Source organism: Chroicocephalus ridibundus, chromosome Z (assembly GCF_963924245.1).
Source record: "Chroicocephalus ridibundus chromosome Z, bChrRid1.1, whole genome shotgun sequence".
Classification (NCBI taxonomy): Eukaryota; Metazoa; Chordata; class Aves; order Charadriiformes; family Laridae; genus Chroicocephalus; species Chroicocephalus ridibundus.
In genome coordinates, this window is record NC_086316.1 from 63,152,240 (window position 1) to 63,176,632 (window position 24,393).

The window sequence follows — 24,393 nt, forward strand, 5'->3', positions numbered from 1 at the left end:
GAAGGGTAGCTGACAGGGTAGGGTTTTTTCTCTTTTTAGTTACACTGTATAAGTATAAATGATACAAAAATTTAACATGCATCAGAATGAAGTCTAAAAGTATCACACAAATGTCTGTCGTAAAGTAAAAAACAAACCAAACTGTAAAGGCAGGTTCTCAGTCTTGAAATCTGTCAGGAAGCTAGACTGAACCCAAACCATGATGAAATCACACACACTTCCTCTCCATCAAAGACATTTTTTAGCCATCAATACAATAGAAGAATACAGAATAAGAATGAATCTGTTTCTTTTATTGCTGATAGTGTCCTTTTTTCCCCCCACAGTTTTAAAATTCATTCACAAGACATAGTTTAAGTGAATTTATTAAGAGAAACATAGCATCAACTCCCCATACTGATTAGTACTATTTCATAACAATTCAAAAAAGTCACCATCGAAATTCCTCACCTTCTGCACATCTCAGAATTTTTTTCCCTGATGTGTTGAATTTTGTAGTCCTATGCAATTTTTAAAAGTTACATTTTTATTTATACAATTTTAAAAAATCATCAAAAATTGACCCAATTTCCCTAGAAGTGCTACATAGTTAAGATGTGAAATACACTGACATTTCCAGTTCATTCCATACTTATATGCCATTACAAAGGAACCATAATTTTACTGAACACATAATCCCTTACTCAATAAGAAAGCTCTCTGGCTTGGTTTACGCTCCAAGAAATTTTGTAGCATATCCATCCCATCCAAAGATCCTCCAGGTTTCAAAATGAGGTTTCTGTATTTCATACCAGCCTGATAAAAGGTAAAGCAGAATGTTAGTATTTCTTATCTTGCGAACTGCCTCTTTTCTGTATTTGTTGCATATTTACAAATCTACTCATGATTAAATACCTTCTCTCCTTCCAGATTTTCTTGATATCAAATCAGGATACACCACAAGTATAATTTAGATCTGCTGAAGCAGAAATTCAACCTGTTCACGAAGAAATCCCTTTTCTCGTGGTTTTACACTGTTTTGGAAGTTACAGTCACAACTTGTCTGAAAGACATTCTATAAAGCATAACGCATGCACAACCTCCACACAAACTTCAGTGATGGATTGTACCCATGACTGATGGGCAGGAAAAAGGAACCTAACATCCATTCTCTCTTAATTGATGATTTCTCTTTCCTTAATGTCTCTTTGGACAGCAGAGATGATAGTTCAGAGATAGATAGATGTAGCATTGAGGAATAACATGGCGCATACACACATATTATATACATATAATACACAAACATATCTAACTCCCCTATTACAGTATCTTAACATAAGAGACTTAACTCAGGTTTTATTTTGAGGAAGAAACATTATTACTTCAGATAGAATGGAATCCTTTAAAAAGAATGAACCAAGCTTCAGAGACAACAGTAAGTAATGAGGACTTTCTTAACAAGAGGTCATATTTTAAAGAACATATCTGGAGAATTTTGGGCTTTCTGAGATGTGACTATCAATCAGAAAAATATTATTTTGCATGCAGATGTCCCAGATGCTTCTGATATTGAGGAAACAACGTTCTTCCTTTTAGTCACTGTATATACACATATATACTTCCCCCACACGTCGAAGCTATGTGATTACAGGACTACATGCTTCCTGATAGCTGTGCTGCAAAAACAAGTGTAGGTCTTTTTAACTTGATGGACTTCCATGACTTAACTGCATACCAATTGCATTGTCTGAATTAACAACTGGAAAAAACTAAAATGCAAAAAAACCCCAAAACTACCCAATGCACTGAAGCTTTGCTTATACTTTGCTATTTGTCTTGGTTTTCTGAGCATCAGCAGCAAATGAAGATATTGTTCCTTGTAGTTTAAAAGTGTTATTTGAGTAGACTTGAGTCCTTGCTGTCTCTCCAGAGCCAGCACATTGCTCAGTTCTAGGGAGACTGGAAATCATTTCAGATAATGTGCAAGAATTGAGGAGTGTGACAACCAATGAAGTTAGAATTAAGTGTTTGATGAAGAATTTTTATAAATACAGTCTCTGAACTAGTTTCTGTAACTTGCTCAAAACAGGAAGAGAGGTTTTTTTCTAACAGGAAGAGGTAAGCCAAATTTCTAAAAGCCCTAGACATAATACCATAGCCGTTTTCCTTTCCTGCTGTTCTGAAGACTAGTCTAAATCTAGAATATAATGAAAAATATGTAACTACAAAAATCATACTAGTGTCTAGTATTTGTTTATAAAAGATTGTTTGTCCCATCCTGTGGAACTCCATTACACTTGCATGGAATGCAAATAAGGGGAAGAAGAACCAATTTGAGAAGACAGCATTGCTCTGAAGAGGGAGGGAAAATCTCCACAGAATTACCCCTGAAGTTATATCAGCATTCAAGCAAAGTGTGCGTGCACACACATATGCTAGAGAGCAATTGATACAAATAATCATTTTTCCTCCTCACTTCTTAGCCTGGATAGCAGGCATCACATTCAAAGAGGCACTAGGTGCCTTGTAGCTGAACCATAGCAAATATTCACTCCTAGCATACAGACAAAGAAAATAAAAATCCCCACCAAAAATTCAGAAGAAAAGGCACTTTCATCCCTCAGGAGAAGTAGAGGTGACAGAGCAATTCCAGCAAATTGTATCTTAGGGTTTTGACTTTACAATCATTCAGAAAAGAATTTTGAGAGTAGGGAGGTGTGAGTGTGTCAGAATAGGGAACTGTCAAAGTGCCACAAGTGTGGCACCAGCTCTCCCAGCTGCAAACCATTAAGAAATCCCAGCAAGTCTGACCCCTCCCCAAATGCCATTTTTAAGATATGAACAGCATTTTATTAAAAAGTTATTTTATTCTCTCATTTAACTTGCCATTTCTTTTCTCCTGCTCTTATTTATGAGTGACAGCATTGACATTGAATAAGGAAGAATGATCTCCAAATCTTTCATCACCTCTCCTCTCAAACTATCCAGTTTGCTGCTTTTCTTCATAAACGCCCTTTTGGGTTTTATTGGCCTAACAACTGCATCAGTTTTCTAGCCCCTACCCCCTCTCCTCTGGGACTTCTCTCTTCGCCAAGCTCAAAGCCTGATCTTGTTTTCTTTCTCCACCCTCTAGAGCGAGGGACAGTTCTAGAAGTTCTGGTTGCTGTGATAAGGAACAGGAGGAATGAAGGCAAATTCCACGAGAGGAACAGTAAAGTCAAGCAATTTCTGCTCCCTCCTTTACTTCTCTCGTACACATTTACTGAAGGGAAGAACTAGTGCTGGCTGCTGAATCCAGCAGACAGATAAGAGGATCAAGAAAACTGAAAGGTCTTTCCCATGATAGAACTGCAGCATCTCAACTCACAAGTCTAATACTATAATCTCTGAAAAATAAAAAAGGTTGTGAGAATTGGAAGGACTACTAACTGCATCACTAACTATCCTTTCTTTCTGCTGGAGGCAGAAGAGGCTGGAGAATTACACATGGGGCAAAAAAGCCCAGTAAATCCAGAACCTGTCAATGATTTGAACTTCAAAAGCCACTTGAGAGAAAAACTAAAGAGGAAAAAAAAAATTTGCGAGTTATGCTGTGCTGTGAAAGAGAAAGACCAAAACAAATTCAGTTTTCTAAATAACAACTGCATAAAAGTATCACACACTTGAGGTACTATTAATGGAAACAGAGCATCATTATCATACAGCTTTCACAGCAGAAAAATACACATCTGCTCTTGCTATGGAGGAATATGGTTTTTCAGTCTAAAATTAAAGAGGAAGGCATTAGTCAATGCAATACAACTCCTTAAAGGTGTCATAACATAATATTGAATACATAATAATTGTATTAAAATCCAAGTGCTCTTGGAAATTTTAAGATAATATTTCTAAAGTAATTAAGTTATTTATACACTTTTGTTGTTGTTGATCTGAACTTGACAGGTACAGAAGTAGTACTTGAGATGTTATACCTATGGATCATGATTATAACAAGTGTGTTTTCAGAGACAAAGTGCAACAAAAATCTTTATTAAAAAGCATTCATCACGTACCTTTGGATTCATTATTCCTTCTTGTTTAAAGCAGCTATAAAAAATGTCCATGGAAAACACCTCACTCCACAAGTACCCATAGTATTGACCATCATAACCACCTGCCAGATGTCCAAAAGTAGCTGGCATGTTTGTTCCTTGAAAAGTAGATTAACATTAATTTATTTAAATCAAATGCAGTTATTTTTTTGATGTATAATGTACTTCAACATTAAGAATAAATTAAGGAATTTGTAGCAACTACTTTGAAACTTCTAACATAAAGGGTCTGAGTATGCCTCTAAAAGTATTGGCCGTATTCTGTTGACTACAGGAAACTCATTTTCCCATTTTAGGCTAGTTGCACATCCAACAGAGATGTGACACATCTAAAATGGTATTCACATCATGTCACTCTAAACTATAACCTGCAAAAAGTTAAGTTTTATATTTACCTTCATCTTTCTTCAGAAGACATGATTAAGATCACCCCAAGTTTCAAAGTAATTATTTCAGGTTCATAAAGTAGATTTTTATAAAGCAGTTTTTTATGAAGTATTTTTTTTTAATAAACAACAACTTGGCTTTTTTGTATACCAAACATTATTAGGAAAGAAAGGTATGTTTAATCAACCATTTGGACATGCTATATAAAAGCTTCATACTGACATACCTGGGGTGGCAGGAATTCCTAGAATCTCTGTGCAGTGTTTAGCGTATTCATCTGCTGGGTCAACAGATGGCTTTGTATGCAGTGCCTGGTCAACTTTGCTCAAAACAATCTGACGGAGGGTTAAAAGGCCTAATTGTGTAAGAATATTTAATTAACTATCTTCAAAGTAGCTGGAGTTTCTTTAGCACCTTTAATTTAAAGATCTCAACATGCATTCTAAATTATTAGAATTTTAACTATGGAAAAAACTTGGAGGTATGTCATTTCCATCTGAATTACTTCAGTTACAAAAAGCCGAGGAGCATATTTTTAATAAAGGAATTCTCACTACAGGCTCCGTCTTTTCAAATGTTATTTTCCTCACAGATCAAAACCGAAATAAAGCAGATATTTTAAAAGCAAATTTCGGTATTTAAAATTATATTTTCAGCTGTCTTCACTTCCAGTATACCACTTCATTCAGGGTTTTCCACAGATGATAGTAAGTGTATCTACCCTAAGACACTTCAAAGAACAGCAAGAACTGCTACTGCAGCTGCTGTAGGCTTTTTTGAAGAAGTTACAAGATGTAAACCTTTACTGAGATGAAATGCTTATGTAGCTACAGTGCCTGTAGAGGCCAGAAGGACAGGAACTTCTTGTTCAGGATAGGGAAGCAGTATGAAATAAACAGCAGTGTTTTAATGACAAATTGTCATTAAAATCGGTAAGACTATGATATTGGGGAGTCCTGATTACAGAGACAGAGGGGCGAGAGTGACAGAATAATGAGATAACAGGTAATGACAGGAGATCACAATCTTGGTTTGGAGATACATATAAGGTGCTACAAGATGTGGAAGAAGAAGAGAATTAGGACCTTAGGTTGGGAAGGCAGTATATCTGCTGTGAGGGTGGAGAACATGGACTTAAGGTTCTGGAATGAGAAGTTAAGAGGTTGTTTGAGCAAGGCATGACTACAACACCTCTGTCTGGGATATGCTGTGTATGTTCAGTACATTTGCAAACAGCTTTCATGCCTGTCAAGTGTCATGTGCAAATCAAATGTAGACAATATATGTAGAAAATACAACACTATATTCATGCACAGTGCCTGCCCTGGGCTACCCGAAAAAACACCTAAACCAGAGAAAACTCTTCCCTCACCTCCCCCCAATTTTAAAAGAGTGAAGTTGGTAGCTAAAAGAGTCATATGGAGAGAAATGCAAAAGCATTTTAGTCCTGTGGGTAGCCTGGAAAATCAGAGCTGCTACAGTTCCTGCAAACAATGGTATCTGTCATCATAGCCTTTCCTAATCACAGAATGGTTTGGGTTGGAAGGGACCTTAAAGATCATCTAATTCCAACCCCCCTGCCCTGGGCGCGGACACCTCCCACTAGACCAGGCTGCTCAAAGCCTCCTCCAGCCTGGCTGGATAATGGTGTTATCCACGCAAATAAACCTAGAAAGATAAGTGATAAGTGTACACATAGAAGAAATTTATTTGGCTTGTTGTATTTGCCTTCATTGTTTCCCACCAATTTTTTTCATTATACATTTTTATACATAAACTGGGGGGGGAGAGGGGAGAGAGATACCTGTATTAGCCAGTCTAGAGGCAGCAAGTTTCTCAAGGAGAGTGTCTGCAACACGGCTCTCATCTTTATAATGTCTTGACATTTGCTGTAGTGGTTCTTTTTCCCACACCCAGTTCTCAAACATTTGTGAAGGTACTTCTACAAAGTCTGTTTCCACATTAGTTCCACTAAACCTAGCAAAATCAGTCTAAAAGGAAAAGCCACTGTATTAAATGAAAATTGAAGCAAGGATTTCTAGCAAAATATAAACTTTCATATACCAAAATTTCAGTGTTAATCACAAAAGGAATCATTTGAACAGGTCATCAATGATAATAAAAAAATAATTTTAACAAAAGGAGGGCAAAAATTCAGATATAGGACTATTGCCATTCAAAAAAATCGATTACTCGGTAGTTATTTACTGCATTCTCTACTGGTGTGAAACAGTACTTCAGTTTTCTTATTGATTTTTACCTTTTAGGTTATGACAGCAATACAAATGTTTCCATGCTGTCTTATGACAATGATATGATTTATAATTTGTTATAAAATTTTGCTATATTACCCCAAAGTAAAATAATAAACTCCAATTATACACTTGTAGAATTGCTTATTGTGTTACAGTCTACTGCACTGATCCAAAGATTTTACTTGACCAACTTATCCAAGCTTTGTCCTGTCTGTCTTCATTCATAAGACATATGGTTTACATACAGCATAATTTTTTTAGCCAGTAATACATGGCCTGAAAGAAATTAATCCTAGCAACTTTTTTCATGAAAAGGTCTCCAAATCTGACACAATCACTGACAGAAGAATCTTCCTTCTGAAAGCCAAGCACACTAGAGCTTTTTTATTTTTCACTTCAGTATTACCAAACACTTCATGTTCAAAAAGCCTCTTTCAGATACTAATTTTGAATTTGTACAGTTAAAAATCTTCATTAAAATATATTCCAAACCCAAAATATTTCTAAAAAGAAACAGTCACTTTTGAAAGACAGTTGTTCAAATGCCAACAGAAATTACTTGATCTCACACCACACTTGTCTTGTAATAAGTCTACCTCCTCTTGCTGACCCAATTTTATTGTTCTTCCCTTCTCAGCAACATTCTGACAAAACATTTCAAGAGCTAAAAGAAAAAGAGACTTCTCTGTTTCCCAAACACCCTCTTTAAGAGCTCTAGATATTCTTAGGTTCTGTCCTCCATTGGAGAATAGATGCCCAGAGGAGTACTGGCTTTTAAATTTACTTTCTTGCAGGGTTACAAAAAAAAAAAATGCATGTGTAATATAGGACATATGTTGAACTGACAACTGTGTCACATGCATATATCTTTCTTGCATGTCTTCAGAAGAACAGCAGCAAAGGAGAAAACCATTTGCCTTCATTTACACTTGTGGGTTACTCAAATCCATAGCTGTCACAGCCCGGCCCTTCTTACTGTACTTGCTGAATAGCAGGTATGAAAAAAAGCTAGGAGGCAACAGTTGGGAAAAAATGGTGATAGAAGTGGCTAGAGCAAAAGGCAAGAGGAGTGCAAGATTTGGTTGGCCTCCAGATATCCTCATTTACCCATACACGAATGAACCATGCTAACAAAAAATATTGAGACATTTGGTTTAGGTACTTGAATAACTTTCCTTCCCTAATGGCATAAACAGATCCCCTTCCTGCCCTGATATCTCACTTCCCAGCAGATCCCCAGTACATTACAAGGAGTATCAGTCTCCAAAAGCTGACCTTTACCAGCAGCTCACAGATTCCCACCCAGTCTGATCTCTGTGTACCCTTTGAATTTCTTTTTTTTGGTTTTTGAGTTTTAACATGCTTAAACAAATCATCATATGAAACAAGACAGTACTTCGCACACACAAATCCTAGAGGACAGGGTGTTCTTATATGGGACTAGCAAGTTATTGCAGATATGCAAATAACAAGTTACATAAAATACAACAGCAGTAAGCACAGTACCTATGCATGCAGAAAGCCCCCCAGCAGTGGGAGAGACCACTGGAAGGCAGGCCTCCCTGACTTGAGAGCAATTCCACAGCAAGTGAAGTACGTATGCATTGGAATTGTTGTCTTGTGCTGCCCAGAAGGGGCTAGGCAAGACCCAGGCACATCCTCATTGGCATCAAAATGTTGCGGTCAATTTTGTACTAATGCTGAATGTGTCTCATTTATAAACATCTTCCAGATAGTTCAAAAGAAAAAGATTTTAGTTCTCAGTTTCTCAGCTCAGAAATACCTGTCTCAGGCTGAAGATGATCAAATAATCAATATATTTCTACTTTCAACATGATGCAAAAATATCCAAGCAAGTCTAGCTACTTGTTCTGAAGTTTGCTTGAATGTAATTTGTCTAATTATGGGTTTAATACATGGATTTCTATGACTTTGTCTCTTTATTCTGCAGTCCTTGTCTCTAGGCTCAAGGTCAAGAATTAGAATCTTACGTGTGCCATATTTCTCTGATTTTATTAGTTGGTACTTGTTTATAAAGAAGATGAAAGCAGTGCTGCATAATGTCTGGCTTTGTACATAATTGTATGAATTTCTGGGTGACTAAATACTGAAACTTGTCTCTCTCTGAAACACAAAATTTTCTTTATGCCAATAATAAATTTATCATCTGTCAGAATCAAGTTTTCATGTAAGTAAAAATTAAACCAACAATTTCAGAACTTTATTCATATCTTGATGCAAAATCTGCAGACTAGCTTCTTTCTGGTCACTGTGAGAACCCTGACTGTCAGATAGGAGAGCAGAAAATACAATGGCTCAGGCAAGTCCTGTTTTATGCTTTTGATGTCAAGTGATTGCTCCCGAGAGTCCTAAATGCCAAAATGCTGGAGGTGATCTGGATCCACAAATCATTTGCATTCCTAGGTACAGCAACCTTCTAAGATCTAGCAGACTACTAGAAGTAATAAAAAGCCATCTGACAGCTGTAACAGAAGCCACCACTGAGCAACTTCTTTACCTTACACACGGATCTATTCACTCATCAGAGGTACCTGCATGGCGCAAATGCAAAAGTATATGTTCCTATGCAAATGTTTTTCATAAGAAGGTGTATTCATTGCTGTAGTTTTAAATAAAAATGAAAAACAACCACCGTCCCTGCCTGCCACTTTGAAAATTCATCAAAAAGCTGCATACGTACTAAAATCAGAAACCACCAAAATAGACTTATACCTTGCTTTGAGACAGTGGAGAAATAATTAAGTGTTACACTGGAATTGAAACATCACTAACCTGTGCACATATCTGATGCATTACATGACCAAATTCATGGAAGTAAGTCTTTACTTCATCATGTTGCAGCAATGATGGGCGACCTGATGCTGGTTTTGTGAAGTTGGTTACCAGAGCAGCTACAGACATCATTCTGCTGCCATCAGAGAGAAGACAGCCAGGCTGGAGACCAAAACATGCTGCATGCCCGTATTTTCCCTCTCTGTATAAAAAAAATATATCAGACACTATCTTCAAACCACAAGCCTGCTCACCAGAATGGTGAAGACTATTCAAGAACAGGGACAATCAGTCAGTGCATCTTTAAAGCTTTACACAAAGAAATTACATCTTTTCATGACTTCTAAGACTCACTAAGTTTAAGATTCTGTTAAGAGCACAAGGGGAAAAACACCCAGTACTTAAATCACATCAGTTTAAGAATCACTGCATCATTTACAAGAATCTGATTTTTACTTAAATACTCAAAGTATAGACGCTTTAAATGTCAATTCTATTTTAACCTGCTACTGTAACAGGAAGGGCAAAGTTCTACCCTCTGAAGCAGTACTTTTTTCTTTCATTACAGAAGACAAAGAAATATATTTCACTGTATTTTCAGTGTGATCCAAAAGTTTAAAGAAAAATTATTTTGAAATTCTTGCCCTAAACCTGAGTAGTTAACTGGGTAATTTAGTCAGAAGAGTCTTACTAACAAATAGTTTCAGCAGTTCACATGACATACAGAAAGGGGGAAGCAGCTGAAGAGGATAACATGCCTATCTTGAAAAGAACAATTTATGTACTACTGTATTGACTAACCAAATTTTCTTAATGCAGAGAGGCCTTAAGTCAATTTATATTAGAAAAGGGTATCAGCCAATTCATAAGTTGCTAGAGAATAATTAAAAAAAGAAAACCTAAAAACAGTCAAAAAGGACTAGCTAAGAATAAATCCTGTCAAATCAGTCTAGTCTCCTCATCTCTGTCAAAACACAGATGATGTTCTAAATAGCTACAAAGACAGCTGGACAGCTACAGAGGTCAACCTGGAAGTACATTTCAAGGCATGCTCTATAGGAATCTATTCTTTGTCCTGATCTATTTGATATTTTCTTCAGCAGTCTGGACAACAGGGTGCAAAATACACATATAAAGTGTAAAGAGGAACTGTGAGAAACTAAGAACACTTGGCAAACAGGAATATAATTGATCTTAACAGACTGGAGTAGCAGTTCAACATAAATGAAACTGAAAACACAATATTACAGTTAGGAAGGAGAAAAGTTGATAGGGGCAAAAAATTATGGACAACTGACTAGGCAGCAATACTATAGAAAATGAACAAAGTAGTAATTCTTCATAAACCAATATAAGCAAGAAACACTGTAGTACTGCAAAAAAAAGTGTAAACAATCTGAAAACAGTCCAGAGGACAACTTAATGAACATAGTAATAGTCTTGCCAGTGGGACAAATATTTACTTCCAAATGCATTTAATTTCAACGACACCAACAACCCACTAAGACCAATTCCATCTTAAACACGTAAGTAAAACATAAGTCGTAATTACCTTGGGTAAAGGTCCAAATAGAACTGCCCTAACATTTCTCCTGTTGAATTATCCTTTACTGTATAAAGAGTAACGCTGTCATGCCAAACATGAGCACTTTCTACTTTCTCAAATACAAGTCCCAGCAGCTTCTGGTAAATATTCAGTAAGCCTTCTGTAACAGCCTCAATTGGGAAATATTCCTTTAGTTTTTCTTGATCTATGGAGTACTTCAGCTCTTCTGTTTTGTTCATGTAATAATGAAGATCCCATGCATTGATTCTTCCATCATAGTCAAAGTTTCTTTCTTTACACTCCTTTTTCTTCAAATCTAGAATGAATTTCCTTTCTTCCTCAACCAATGGCTTTAGCTTGTTACTCAAATCATCTGAAACAAAGATTGTCTTGTAATCAACTTCTGTGTTGCTTACTATAACCTGTCTTCCTACAAAATACACTCATAACTTTAAGCATATGCCCCAAGAGTGGACACTGGAGTTTGCTATCTGTTGACTAACAGTGAGCAAACTGTCTGCTTTCTTGTCTTAATGAGGTTTAATTGCAGGCATGTTATAAATAATAGAGGAGTCCACATAGGCCTAGCAGTACTGTGGAGGGTTTTGGTAAATTTTGACTTTTTCAAAGACATCAGAATGGAAAGTAACACCAGTCCTATAAAACAACAAGAGATTAAAGAGTTCTTGGCTATACAATAGCTAGCTTCTAGTCTACCAAAGCCACTGGTTATTAACCTCTATAATTCCAATTTTTTCCAATATAGCTTTTCTTGATCAAGAGAGGGTCATAGCACTATGAATCCAATATATTGAATATAAAAATATTTAAGCTTACTGAAACTCCCATAAAGTATAAACTGTCCTTATTCTCTTGTAAGTATTTCTGGACTACCAGACACTTTTTTCTTCCTTAAGAATTCAGGTTAACATTCACTATTGGTATCTAGAGTGTAAAATTCAGGAATTGCCACCCCTGTTTCTAGGCAGGCTGTAAGGCACAATATGCATTTACATGACTGAGATCCTGTTTGCAGCTCATATTATGCTAAATTTAGAATATGTCATACAACAGAAAGCTTTTCTTCCTAGCTGTAAGATCAGCTTATGAACATTGATTTAAAAAATGAAGCAAAGGAAATCACACTGTCATGGCTGTAGCTGAGGATATATCAAAAGAACTAAATTAAAGCTGACAATTAATTTGATGAACACTCTCCCTCTACAAGAATTACTATGAAACATGATATTTATGAATACAAAAGTATATGATCTCATACTGTAAGAAGTTCGAGTCACAACAATAGCTTCTAAATTAATTAACCTTCAAAACAAATGAAAAAACCACAATATTATATAAGCCCATTTAGAATTACAAAAATATAATGGATAGAAAAAAGTCCAAACTACTTAAAAAAATCAGGTAAATCTAAGATTTAATTATAAATAAAAATTAACATTGACAAACATATGAATAATTGGTATTGCCAAATATGGAGCTAAGCTCATACCACAACAGGAGAAATGTCTCAGAATTATAGGTTAATTAAGAGGCACAGGTGAACCTCCACCAAACAGACTTTATTGCTGTACGAAATTATTTTGGGGGGTTTATTTATATGATATATCAATATACAATCCTAAGTGGTCTCTTAGGACACATTAATAAAGGAACACATACTATTCTGTGGAACTACATAATTCCAGAAAGTAGAGGTTAAGTCTATGCACAAGAGCGAGCCCACTGAGGTTCAACAGGATGACTATAAATTCATAAAATGGTCTGTTTAAAATTTTCAAGGTATCTCTGTTTTCAGATCAAATTCCATTAGAGGGGTTTTGAAATCCAAATTTAATCTATCATTCCAGATTTATTTTTTTAATTCAGATCATGGAAGTTGCATCATCACAGACTGTAATGCAGTTGTATCAGAAAAAGACACTAAGGCTACAGAGGCACAAAAAAATTGCAGCTAACCTAAGGGAATGAAAAGCTGCAACTGTGACGCAGCCTCTTGAACTGAAGAAATTGCTTAGGCTGCACATTATTCTGGTTCTAAATTAGCATAAGTGCATTTTGGGGCAGAGAAAGACAACCACTTGCCTATATTTGCTGTCACAAAGCAGTTATTTTCAGATTTGTCTCGTGCTTCCCTTTTTTGGAGTAATTACATTTGTACAGCTATGGTCTAAAAAAAATAATATATATACATATATGCTAGAACAGAGGCAACAGAGTATTCCTTTTCTATTTAAACATGATGGACACTGTGACTTAATTATGTATTTAAATTTATCTTGGCCAAGGAGTTATTTTGCCACACCAGATATAAAAATATTGTTTATAAATAAGAACAAACCTAAGAAGGCTGTTACGTTATCTGTGCTCTTTGCAGTGTTTACCTCCAGAACAAAGTTGGCATGTGTATTGTAACCAAGAAGCTCTGCTACTTTTGCCCTTAGTGGAAGCAATTGCTGAAGAATTTTTGTGTTCTCCTAGAAAAGAAGAGAGGCAAATTTGTAGAGTGAAACCAGAAAACGCATGCAAACATAAGAAACAGCAAACATTTAAAATAAAATATTTTTAGATATAAATATAGGATAATGTAAGTTTAGCTAGATTCTTGCAATTCTTTTGTCACAGCATTTGATTGCAGGTAGCTAGTTTTCTCATTAATCTGAGTCATTACTCTCCCTATTATAATTTATCTGTTTATATTAATCAAAAGATATACCATTTCTTTTTAGGATAATAACAAATATTTGTTGCAAAGAGTTTATTTCCTTTATCAATCATTTAAATGTGAAAGATAACAGGGAAATGGCTGACAGCAGGCTTAATTGCTTATTAGATCGTGAAGACAGACTGCAAAACTACTGTGCCAACATTCAAAGCTTGTTCGCAAATTTCCCTCTCTTGCCACTTTGACAATAGAGAAAGATCTGAAACACAAAAACCCCAGGCTCTGACCTAAATGTGGTGGAGGATCCTTGGGAAGCTGAAAATGTAACTGTGCTAAAGGTTTTCCCTGAAAAATCTCACTTTTCCAGAACTGGAGGTTTTTTTTTCCAAGCACTACGTTCAAAGATTGTCCCAGTTTTAACAGCAAATCCCTCTGACTTGCAGAGTGTTCAGTTGTTGGTGCCATTTTATCTTATCTTGTACCCTTCACATTTCCCAGCATAAAAGCTCAACCCTGCCATTGTTCTCTAATAAATGGTTGGCAAAACTGCCTGAATGAGACTCCTTCTATCCTCTTATTTTTGTACCTGTCTAGATGCCTGGTCTCATCAGTGTTAAACACACTATTTGTGAAATTATTTCTTCTTTTTATAAAGTATGTTTCCAGTTAGTTTTCAGATAATTAAATCAGTCTTTTGTAAAAATGAGGGTTTTTTTTTAACATGTCATTAAAATTCTCATCAATATGCAATGTGTTAATGTCTCATCTAATCACCTGTATTTTATAATTAAAACGTATGCTTAAATAACATCCCTCATTCTGAAGAATCCCAAAGTACTACAGAAGCTACGATCAGATGTCCTTCTCTGGGAGGAAAGTAAGTAGCTGCAGAACACTGTAGGGAAATTTGGCAAAAGAGCAAAATACTACTTCTATTAACAGCACCACTGAAACTTTAGGATATGTACACACACACACACAGGTGGATGATCAACTTCTAAGGTCTTTAGATATCAGAATAAACAGGAACAAGGAACTGTTAAAGATTACACTGGCAAGTTTTGATTTTCGTAGTACTTGAGAGTATATTTGAACTCAAATCTAACATTTGAATGCCTAGATCAATTTTCAACTCTGCCTTTACCCTGTAGAACAGTCAAAATACAACATACCTCTTTGCATCTCGAATTAAAGGCAGATTCCATTTTTCTCCTGGTTTCTGAAATGCAGCACTTCTTCATGACAGGAAAATAGTGGGGATATTTTAAAGTAATTTTATATTTGTCTCCATCAGTCTTCTCTAAACTCTTAATAAAGTCATCAGGAAGGCCTTCTATAGAATGCAATTTAATAAACTATGTTTACCAGAATTATCCACTTCCCTCTCTTTTTGTGAGATTGTTGCATTTGTTTTGCTGCAATCTAATTTGACATCGGAAATCTCTATGGGAATAGCCCCTCTTTTTACAACTATTTGCTAAAGCTTTTTCAAATCACAACCATGCAAAATAAAAATTGGAAACACTTGTGATGAAAGAGAAATATATGTAAAGCTACCAGATAAAAACTGAATATGACAAAAAAAAGTCTGTGATGTTATCAAAGCACATTTTATGCCATGCTCTTCAGATACTGAATCCCCAAATTCTCTGTCACAGTAAATCTCTGGATCAGTTTAAATCATTGAAGTAGCTAAAATACATTGTGGGACAGAAAGTTTTTCCAATAATTGCAATGTATATAATACACCGGGGATTGCCTCATGGTGGAGAACCAAGAAAAGAAGCTGAGAAGTGTAAAATTAAGAGAAAAAAAAAAGTAGAACAGATATGCTAACTTGATGCAAGGCAAACACTTCAGGAAGCACAAATCTATGAAGAAATCATGAACACCTGCAAAGGGTAAGTCTAAACTGACTTTGGGAAAGGATTAAAAAGGAAACAGAGAAGAGCAGAAAACAGCCAGAATTTCACTTGATCATCCCTATCATTCACTGTGTCAAAAAAGATTACTCCAGTAAAAATGGAAGGTTGAAGAAATGGAAAGAGCAAGCATACTACTCACCAAGTTCTTCCTTAGAAAATACAAGAAACGTGTTTTCCTCATTCAGGTTTTTGTTAAAGTCTATACACAGCTCACTCAATATTTTCTTCATTGTCTTTATTTCCTGTATCAGGTATAAACCGAACTTAGTGGAAAAACAAATATCAAACTTGGCAATTACTATCCTGCACATGAATAGTATTTCACTTTTTGCACATAGGCTCTCTACTATCTGACAGTGAATTCCAGCACTGAACAAGTAACATGCGGCAGGTAGCGTCATGCTTCACTCTCCCTCAGTCTCCCTTTTGTCTTCCTTTGGGCCCCGAGAAACATCGTTTCTACTGCTCTGACAACATTTCAATTGTGTTCTCAACTCAGAGGGGACTGAACGCATAAGTATATTCTCTGAACAGCATTATGTGCTAATGTTCAATTATTTTGTTTTATTTGAAAAGCCTAAATTACAGTTTTAAGTGTAAAAATACCCACTAAAATCAATGAGAATCAAGGGAGTAAAAATATATGCAACCTATTGAAAAAACACTCTTTTGAAACTGTACAGGTATGGCAAAAAGAAGAGAATATCCACCCCAGACAAGACCATTCCAAAATCTTTTTTAAAATCCTGATATTCATCCATCTGAAACAGTTTCTAATATATCTCATAGCATGTCTCTACCCCTTACTGTCAAGTTAACATAAACACAGTACTTACCAGTAGAAGAATACACACCAAATACAAAACCTGGCAGAGATGATCATTAGTCAAGTTTTTACTTAAATGTAATTCAACTATTGTCTCCTTATAAAGTATTTCAAAATTCCTTTAGAGGCATCAGTTGCCCTTAAGCAATGCAAATACGCATGAAACCGTTCCCACTAACTGAAGGATGTGGCTGAAGAATGATTATTTTCTACAAAGGTCAAGAGTCACAAATCAAGATTGTTATACAACATCACTCAGAATTTAAAGAGAATCATGTCAGCATCTCAGATGCTGACAATTTTCCTTCATGATTTTCATAAGTGACAAGTGCTTTTACATGCTCAAGTAAATCCTCCCTTAATGGGGCTTGTGCTCCCTTTAAGCTACCTCAGGTGTTTTTAGTCAAAATGCTAAAGTCTCAGGACACATTTTACAACACTGGTTAATAATTGAAATTAAAATAGCTGTCTCTTTGTAATAAGTATACATACTTCTGAAGCTTGGACTCACAAATAACATTTTTGAGAGGTCTCTTGGCTAAGAATCTATCTAACTTAGGCATCCTCTGTAATCAGAATATATAACAAAATTCTTCCAGATAAACTTCTTCTACTCTGGAAGGCTAGGAGAGGTGATGCATACCACCCCTATTGACTGAGTACCATCAGTGTCTAACAGATTAATTTAAAAACCTTAAGGTGAATGAAGTTTAAAGGATGGATCTGGATCTGAGAACAGTTAAGACAAGAGCAGTAATTAAGCAGGTCCAAATGCACAAAGTTCAAATACGTGCTTAGTACAGCTATACAACCATTATTTCATCCCTTCAATAGTTTGTCACCTTTGCTTTATAAACTAATAGTTCATATTTACATTTTGCACTTCTTTAGGAAGATGGAGTCCATTTCTTTTTCCCACTTGAACCGATTTCTCTAGATATCGCTTTGTTTCAGGCTTCACATTTTCAAGATTGCAGACTTGCTGAAATGACAGCACAGAATAATCAAATTTACAAGATGGCATAAGAAACATACCAAGCATTAAAAGGGTCTGAACAGGGTTGTTCTTTAGAACACCACCATAGTGAAAAAAGAACATCCCAGATTTTAGTGTGAAGGACTTTCCAAAAACAGTTACCTTAAACAACTGTGTTCTTATATTGATGTAGCATGGGTTTAAAATAATTTTCTTCTACCAAGTATCTCAGCACATTTACATGCTGTCATAATGGCAAGACCTTTTATTTTATGGTACAGTGCACTTAAGCTTTTTCTGTAGAGAAAGCTTTCTTATACATACTTGAAGAAAATTAGTGCTATAAGGTAACACTGTACCATAAAACTTTGAAGGATTAAAAGACCCCAAAAGATTAGATGTGTCATTGAGGGTTATCAGATGGCATAAGGTTTGAGCATATACATCTGCTCTTTCAGAACACATCAATCAGTAACAACAAATAAAATAGTATTTCTATGTCTGTGAAATGCCATTATGAAGATTCTTGAATAGTCATTTCCTAAAGCAACCAACATTAAGATGCAAGATACTGGTTGTAACAGAACATGGATCAGTCCTGTAAGGGTCTTCCTTCAAACTGACTACAGCATAACTGTTTAATTCAGAAACTTGCCATTTTGTCCTAAGCTGAAAATAATGCTGTACACATTCCAATTTTATCTTCCCTCATCTAAAAGTGAACATTTAAAAAAGGTGTTAACTTATAGTACTTGTTTAAAAGCATATATTCTATTTAAGTTCACCTTCAAATATGAAGCTGTTGGAATTCGCTCTGACTTGTCTTAACAACCGTCTTGTCAGCTTACCTACATACAATTAATTCTTGACTAGCACCTCTGAAAAGTAAGGACGTTGAAACATGCAAATTTTATGAAAGAGTTACACAACTGTGTACAACTGTCAACTAATGACCTGCCAGCGCAAATTACCTCTCTTCCTTAAAAAGAAAATATAAGACAGGAACCTAGTTGTATTCTTAGAGAAATAAATAAGAATAAAAACTCTGAAACAGATACTTTCCCAACTGTAGTTTAAAAATAATCCACACAATAACACATAAACTATGTCTACTCCCACCAGTACCCTACATATAGGATTAAAAAATTAGTGAAGATTGGTTTTTAGAACCCTGAAAGAGCTTAGAACAGTTTAGCCTTGTTTTAACTCTGCAGAGTCACAAGTCCCAGTAGCATTATGCTACAGTCAGACTAAGCATTAATACAATTGTGCCTAAAACTCTTACGCATATATCAGTAGTCTACATGCAAGAATTTTTAAGTCCAGTGAAATAAATGATAACAATCACTTCACTTGGTGATAAACTAACTTCTCTACAGCAATAGGCAGATTTATCCTAATTAACCGATATGTCATATGATGAACGATGAATTTTTTCTTTTTAATATTATCTGTTTACAGACGATTTTTAAAAGAATCCATACACTCAGAAAGGATGACCTAACTATTATAGGTCATCATGCAGCTGAAGTCAATGATGACTGAGCCATGCGATTGCATGGTGTACTTTTCACCATGATTTTTTTGCAGCACTTGGCTGTTGTCCTTTTTTTTCTTTTTATTCTTAAATAAAACGAGGTAAATGGTGGAAATCTCCTTTTGGAAGGCAAATAAGGGAAGAAAATCATGCCCTCTGTCCTCTGCAAGTTAAACCTCACATCTCCATCTTCACGGGTGATAAATGCGTACGGCAAGCCACACAGAATATTTCACAACACAAAGATAAAAAGAATGCTATTACCCTACTCCCTGTGACACTCAGCCTTCCTCCTTTGCTTCTGGCAAAGAATACTCCCTGAAATGCTGCAGCTTCATGAAGATTTTTATGCTACCAAGCACTACATCTAGGAGTGTCAATGCTGTGATACTTAGCACAAAAATATCTGTAACAATACAAATTTTCACTTATTGTTTTTCCACTGGGCAACCCACAATTGCAGGGTTCTTTTTTCTGGCCTAAGACTAGTGCGATAGGAAAAGCACAACTTCAAAACAATAGAGGTGAAAAATGCAGACACTGTCACTACATTAACATTTATAGTGTGCTAACTGTGCCACAAGGCTCAAAAATAGAAAGGTCAAGAAAAAAACAGAGTACTCTAACCTCTATAAGAAGACACTGCTTTTATTACAGTAACAGTTAAGGACAGAGTATTGTGAAAAGTCTCACTGAGTTATTTAGGTATTCTGAGGAATCTCCCAGCCCCTCCAGTGGGCATATGGAACTGTCATGCTCCTGAAAATCTCCTGGACCCAAACCCAGCAAAGATTTTAGGAAGAAGAAGGGAATTCACAAACACTAATTTTAAGCCATTAAAGCCAGTGAAGATTCTTTTGGGAAAAAGGAGGAGAAAATGAAGTGTTCTTCATCGTTCTCTGGATGACTATACATCTCTCCATACACTTCAAAGAAATCAATAGCTTCTAGTCTCTAGCCTTTGTGATGTTTATCTGCATCACAGACATGTTTAAGATAAGGATGATACACATTCAAAAAGACCTGTCAGATCTTTAAGGACAAGCACGCGTATAAACCCTCCCAGGCACAGGAGCCAACTGTGCTCCACGGTCATCTCTGAACTTCGGCCTGGTCAGGATGGTCTACACCATCCTGTGTTTCCTTGATCATTTCCACAATAGAAGTGCTCATTTCAAATATACTACATACATGAAATTTTGGAACTTTCCAGAAGTTTTAGAATGGTCATGGCTGATGATTTTATATATCGTTTCATAGTTGTTTTGGACAACCATGCTACCTTATTCCATGAAGAAATCTTCAGACAGAGTAAGAAACAAAACCTACTTAGAATATCATGAACAAAAACCGCAGCAGCTGTTTACATCAGGCTGTTTCCTGAGGGCGTGTGGGTGCAGAAGATTGGCAACATTCTTAAGCATGCCTCTGCTTGCAAACGTGTGTGGATGTTAGGAGTAATAGAATTTAAAACGATAGTTTCACTCCCAAATTCACCTTTTTTCCAAGTTTCAGACCCCAAAACAAAAGTTTTCTAAAGAATAAGATCTGAAGCACATTCAACAAAACAAATTTATGCAGGAATTTTTTCCCCTAATGTGTGGGGAAGAAAAAGAGACTAGATTATTTTCAGTGGTTGTTTTTTTTAATTAAATTCAAAACCCTCATACATCTTCCACCATCAAGAGTTCTTAAATAAAGCAGAATTTAGGAAGAATACTAAACACTTGTTAACTTAGAAGAGTTTAGGCCTTGTTGAAAGGAGGAAAAATATTCCGGTTGTCACTGATATCAAGCAGATTTACTAATCTTTGAGTGGACTGACTGTATGATAAATAACATGGGAATATGAGCGCCCTCAGTCTCCTCACCACAATTTAATCTGGTCCTTGTGCAGAATCATGAAACTGAATTAACATACCTGAATTATTAAATCCTCAGGCCATGAAAAACCTGATTTAATCAAAATGTTTTACTGGCTCATTTAAACCGATAAAATGATTTCAGCAAAACATTTCTGTTTGTGGAAGTCCTTTTTCTTTTTTATATATATACTCCTGGAACCTGATTTTTCAACTAAGAGTTTCTAACAAGAGAAAACATTACAAATTTAGCAAAAATTAACAAAATGTTTGTGATTTGGAAATAGCAAGACTTGTTCAGTCTGGCACTATTAGCCATTTCACATCTGTACTACAGCAAAAACTGCTACGACTTTCATAGTTATTATTAATTTGACATAGGCTCAAAGATTGCATCTCTGGAAAACTAACACTAAAAGATGCTTGGATGCTGCAGCTAAGCCAAGAAAAATCTCTGAAAAATAAAATGGAGATTTAAGCAACAATTGTAACTGTTATAAAAGCCAAGTATTGCTGCAGAGGAAAATTAAGTAGGAAAGCACCAAATGAAAAAGATTTTTAAAAAAATATTATAAGAAAGTAATACTAGTGAATAACAGCAATCAGTTTTCACTAGCTACTATCAGAAATTCCTGTAAACTAGAAATACACAGATATGGCATATTATCCCTAAACTTATCTGTGTATACTACACTGGAAGGTGGTGAAAATCACAGCAAATAATAAATACATATCAAACCATTTAATTAATAGCAACAGAGCAGGGTGGTTGGAGAAGGCCCCTGTAAGGCACAGGGAGCCGGGGGAAGGGAAGAAAATCAATACAAGGGACTATCTACCAACACACAGCAGAAGGTCTTCAAAATGGGTCTATGAAATACCTCCACAAACACATAAACAACACCACCCTGCTAGAGGAGAACACTTGAAAATATGCCTAGAAAATACAACAATAGAAGACAATGATACTGGAAGGCACTTTATTAAAGTGCTTCAAATATTATTCTGGTTCCCAGTTAATGCCGCAAAAAGCACAAATGACTCCAAGAAATAGTGCTCCAATATATTACCAGCATCACAAGGTTAAAAATTAGTGGGATTGAAAGGGAAGAGTCACATCTGAAGGATGGACAAACTATATATATATTTAGTTTTCGCATTAGATAGTTTCTTTGCATTACCTTTAAATTACACTTTTGGAGAATTATTACTAAACGTCACCAGATGCATTTGAACAAAACCAAATATTCTTCCTGTTTGAGCTACAAAATGAACAGTGCAAATGAAAAATACAAGATACCTCAAGGTAGGTGCTCAATTAGAATGAAAACTAAACAGAAACCAAAAAGGGATAGAAACAGTCCAACAGTAAATGTATCTTTTGACTTTGCTTTATTTTGAGACTTAAACAATATATGAGGAGCAAGTATACAATGTAGCTGTCTAATTTGCAGATCAAAAGTGGTAATTTTGGAGGTCCCATATAACATATAACTCCCAGTTATATGTTCTCATTAACTTTTATAACTTAAAACTCAACTTTAAAATTTAAAATTCTCAACAACTTCAATAAAGCATAGTTTTGGACAAAAATTCAAAAGCTGTATAAGTCAACTTAAATATATTGCTATATTGTCTCTTTTCTCCCGCCCCATCCCCATTGGTGATGCTCTGGACAAACCAGTTCAGGGAGCTCGACCAGCAGAAAACAATAAATTTTATTTTTCCTGACGGGTTTCCTCCTGCTAGTTTAGCTTCCTTGTACCAGCTCACTGGAAGATTAGACAAAAGTCAAAGCTATGGACAGAGAAGGATATACACATGGAAACATGAGAGGCAAAGAGTGGGAGCACCAAGTTACACTGGCTTAAGTTTTTATGGAACCATAGCCTCTTTGTATAGCTGTGTCCCACTGGAAAGATTTGACTGGTACAGACACAGAGGAAACACACGCAGTGATGGCGATCTTGAAAAGCGCTGTGGATACTAACTTTAGAGAACAGCTTTTCACTGCTGGAATTTTATCTACGTTTCCACAAGTTATGCAGATATCATCATGATTTACCTGCAAATAAACAATCTTCTGGAACACATCTTCTCTCATGCTCATCTCCACATCAAAATTAGAGAGCTTTTTATCAGCTTCTGTACTTGCTAAGCGTACCTCTTTGTCAGGTGAGACATGCTGGGGAAAATCCAACATGCTTCTTTCCACTGTTTAAAAAAAAGCAATGAACACTTACACAGAAGGCTAGAAATGCTTTAAGGTTAAAGGATAAGTAAGGAACTTTCCCCCTTCTGATATTTATAAAAGACATAGCAACAAGTACTCAAAGCAACTTCTGATCAGGCTTAAAGCAAATAAAGAGGCTACAGATAAGGTAAAAAATGAATAGGTAAAAGGACAAAACTGCACACCATTATAACAAATAAACATTTTACAAGAAACTATCATGTTACCCAAGCCTAATTCTCTTACCTTCTTACTTCAACAAAGTCAACAGAAAGGTGTATATATATGACACATGATTTTTGAAAGATGAACCATTTGTAAGTGAAGACTGACATTGTTTCATAGCTGGCACAGATGCTTCCATGTTAGCATTTAAAGTGAAAAGCTCTGTCTTTCAAAGAGGCCCATCTGTCCTGAAGTTATTTTTACATTGTTATGAGAAGAGTGTCAAATCCCCATCTTCTCTTCTGTGTTTAAGGAGAAACAATAAGGCAAATACAGAAGATGCTGTCTACACATTCTGAACTTCTAGAGATCAGAAGCTGAGCAATACTAATTTTTTAGAATACACTTTTGAGATTAAATAATTTCTTGCTTATTAAAGGAATATCGCATCTTATAATGGCATTGAATAGAAGTGCTAAAATGGAAATGAATCATTATGACTAGCTGAATTAACTCAACTCAAAACCAACTGTAATTTCCCTCCCTCCACCTCCCCAAAAGCACACTTTAGAGTAACAATATTTGAGGGTGATCTAAAGCTTTGTAATTTTATGTAATCCGAAGTTGTTTTATCAAACCGTTAGATACTCTCAGCCCTTCAGAAACCTCTGGAATGCAAACATGGGCATATGGTTCTTCTGGAAGTCCATAAGAAACTTCCCCCTGTCCCCGTCCTCATGCCAAGATGTTTCAAAATGATGAAGTGAGCTTTGGCAGCTTCCAAGTGAAATGTAAGCCCTGTTGTCATCTGTGTCTTTTCAGATAATGAGTTCCAGTTACTGGCACAGGTCTTTCACGTACATGTGAAAGGGACACACAAGACTTAAAAATCCAGGGTTCTAATGGAAGTCTTGCTATGGTAATACATCCTTATCACATGCCATGGGCTGTTTCACAGGTAAGTCATGCTAATTTCACATACAATTTTGAAGATTAGCTTTAAAAGCTTAAATATGACCCACTACTGGAATAGCACGTAGAGAAAAAAAGTACATCTTAGAAGATGCAAGTCTTGGTGGCTATGCTGAGAAGCTGATGGCCACTATTTTCTGAATCAAATACAGATTTTCCTTCT

The 24,393-nt window shown here is 35.8% G+C and overlaps 1 protein-coding gene across 4 annotated transcripts in view; it reads right to left on the reverse strand.

The window, feature by feature from the left end:
- Nucleotides 1-349: 349 nt before the first annotated feature.
- NLN (neurolysin) overlaps nt 350-24,393 on the reverse strand; it is a 36,509-nt gene continuing 12,465 nt past the window's right edge. For 2 of the 4 annotated variants that reach the window (XM_063321275.1, XM_063321278.1), the window contains 12 exons: nt 22,926-23,074; nt 17,360-17,467; nt 16,496-16,525; nt 15,799-15,901; nt 14,907-15,067; nt 13,411-13,546; nt 11,058-11,424; nt 9,506-9,707; nt 6,262-6,448; nt 4,684-4,812; nt 4,032-4,168; nt 350-795 (listed from right to left, as the gene is read on the reverse strand). In XM_063321275.1, coding sequence (XP_063177345.1) covers nt 661-795; nt 4,032-4,168; nt 4,684-4,812; nt 6,262-6,448; nt 9,506-9,707; nt 11,058-11,424; nt 13,411-13,546; nt 14,907-15,067; nt 15,799-15,901; nt 16,496-16,525; nt 17,360-17,467; nt 22,926-23,074 — 1,844 coding nt within the window. In that variant the 3' untranslated portion in view covers nt 350-660. Of the gene's footprint in view, nt 796-4,031; nt 4,169-4,683; nt 4,813-6,261; nt 6,449-9,505; nt 9,708-11,057; nt 11,425-13,410; nt 13,547-14,906; nt 15,068-15,798; nt 15,902-16,495; nt 16,526-17,359; nt 17,468-22,925; nt 23,075-23,339; nt 23,561-24,393 lie in introns of all 4 variants that reach the window. The other 2 variants (XM_063321276.1, XM_063321274.1) reach the window with 2 other exon arrangements.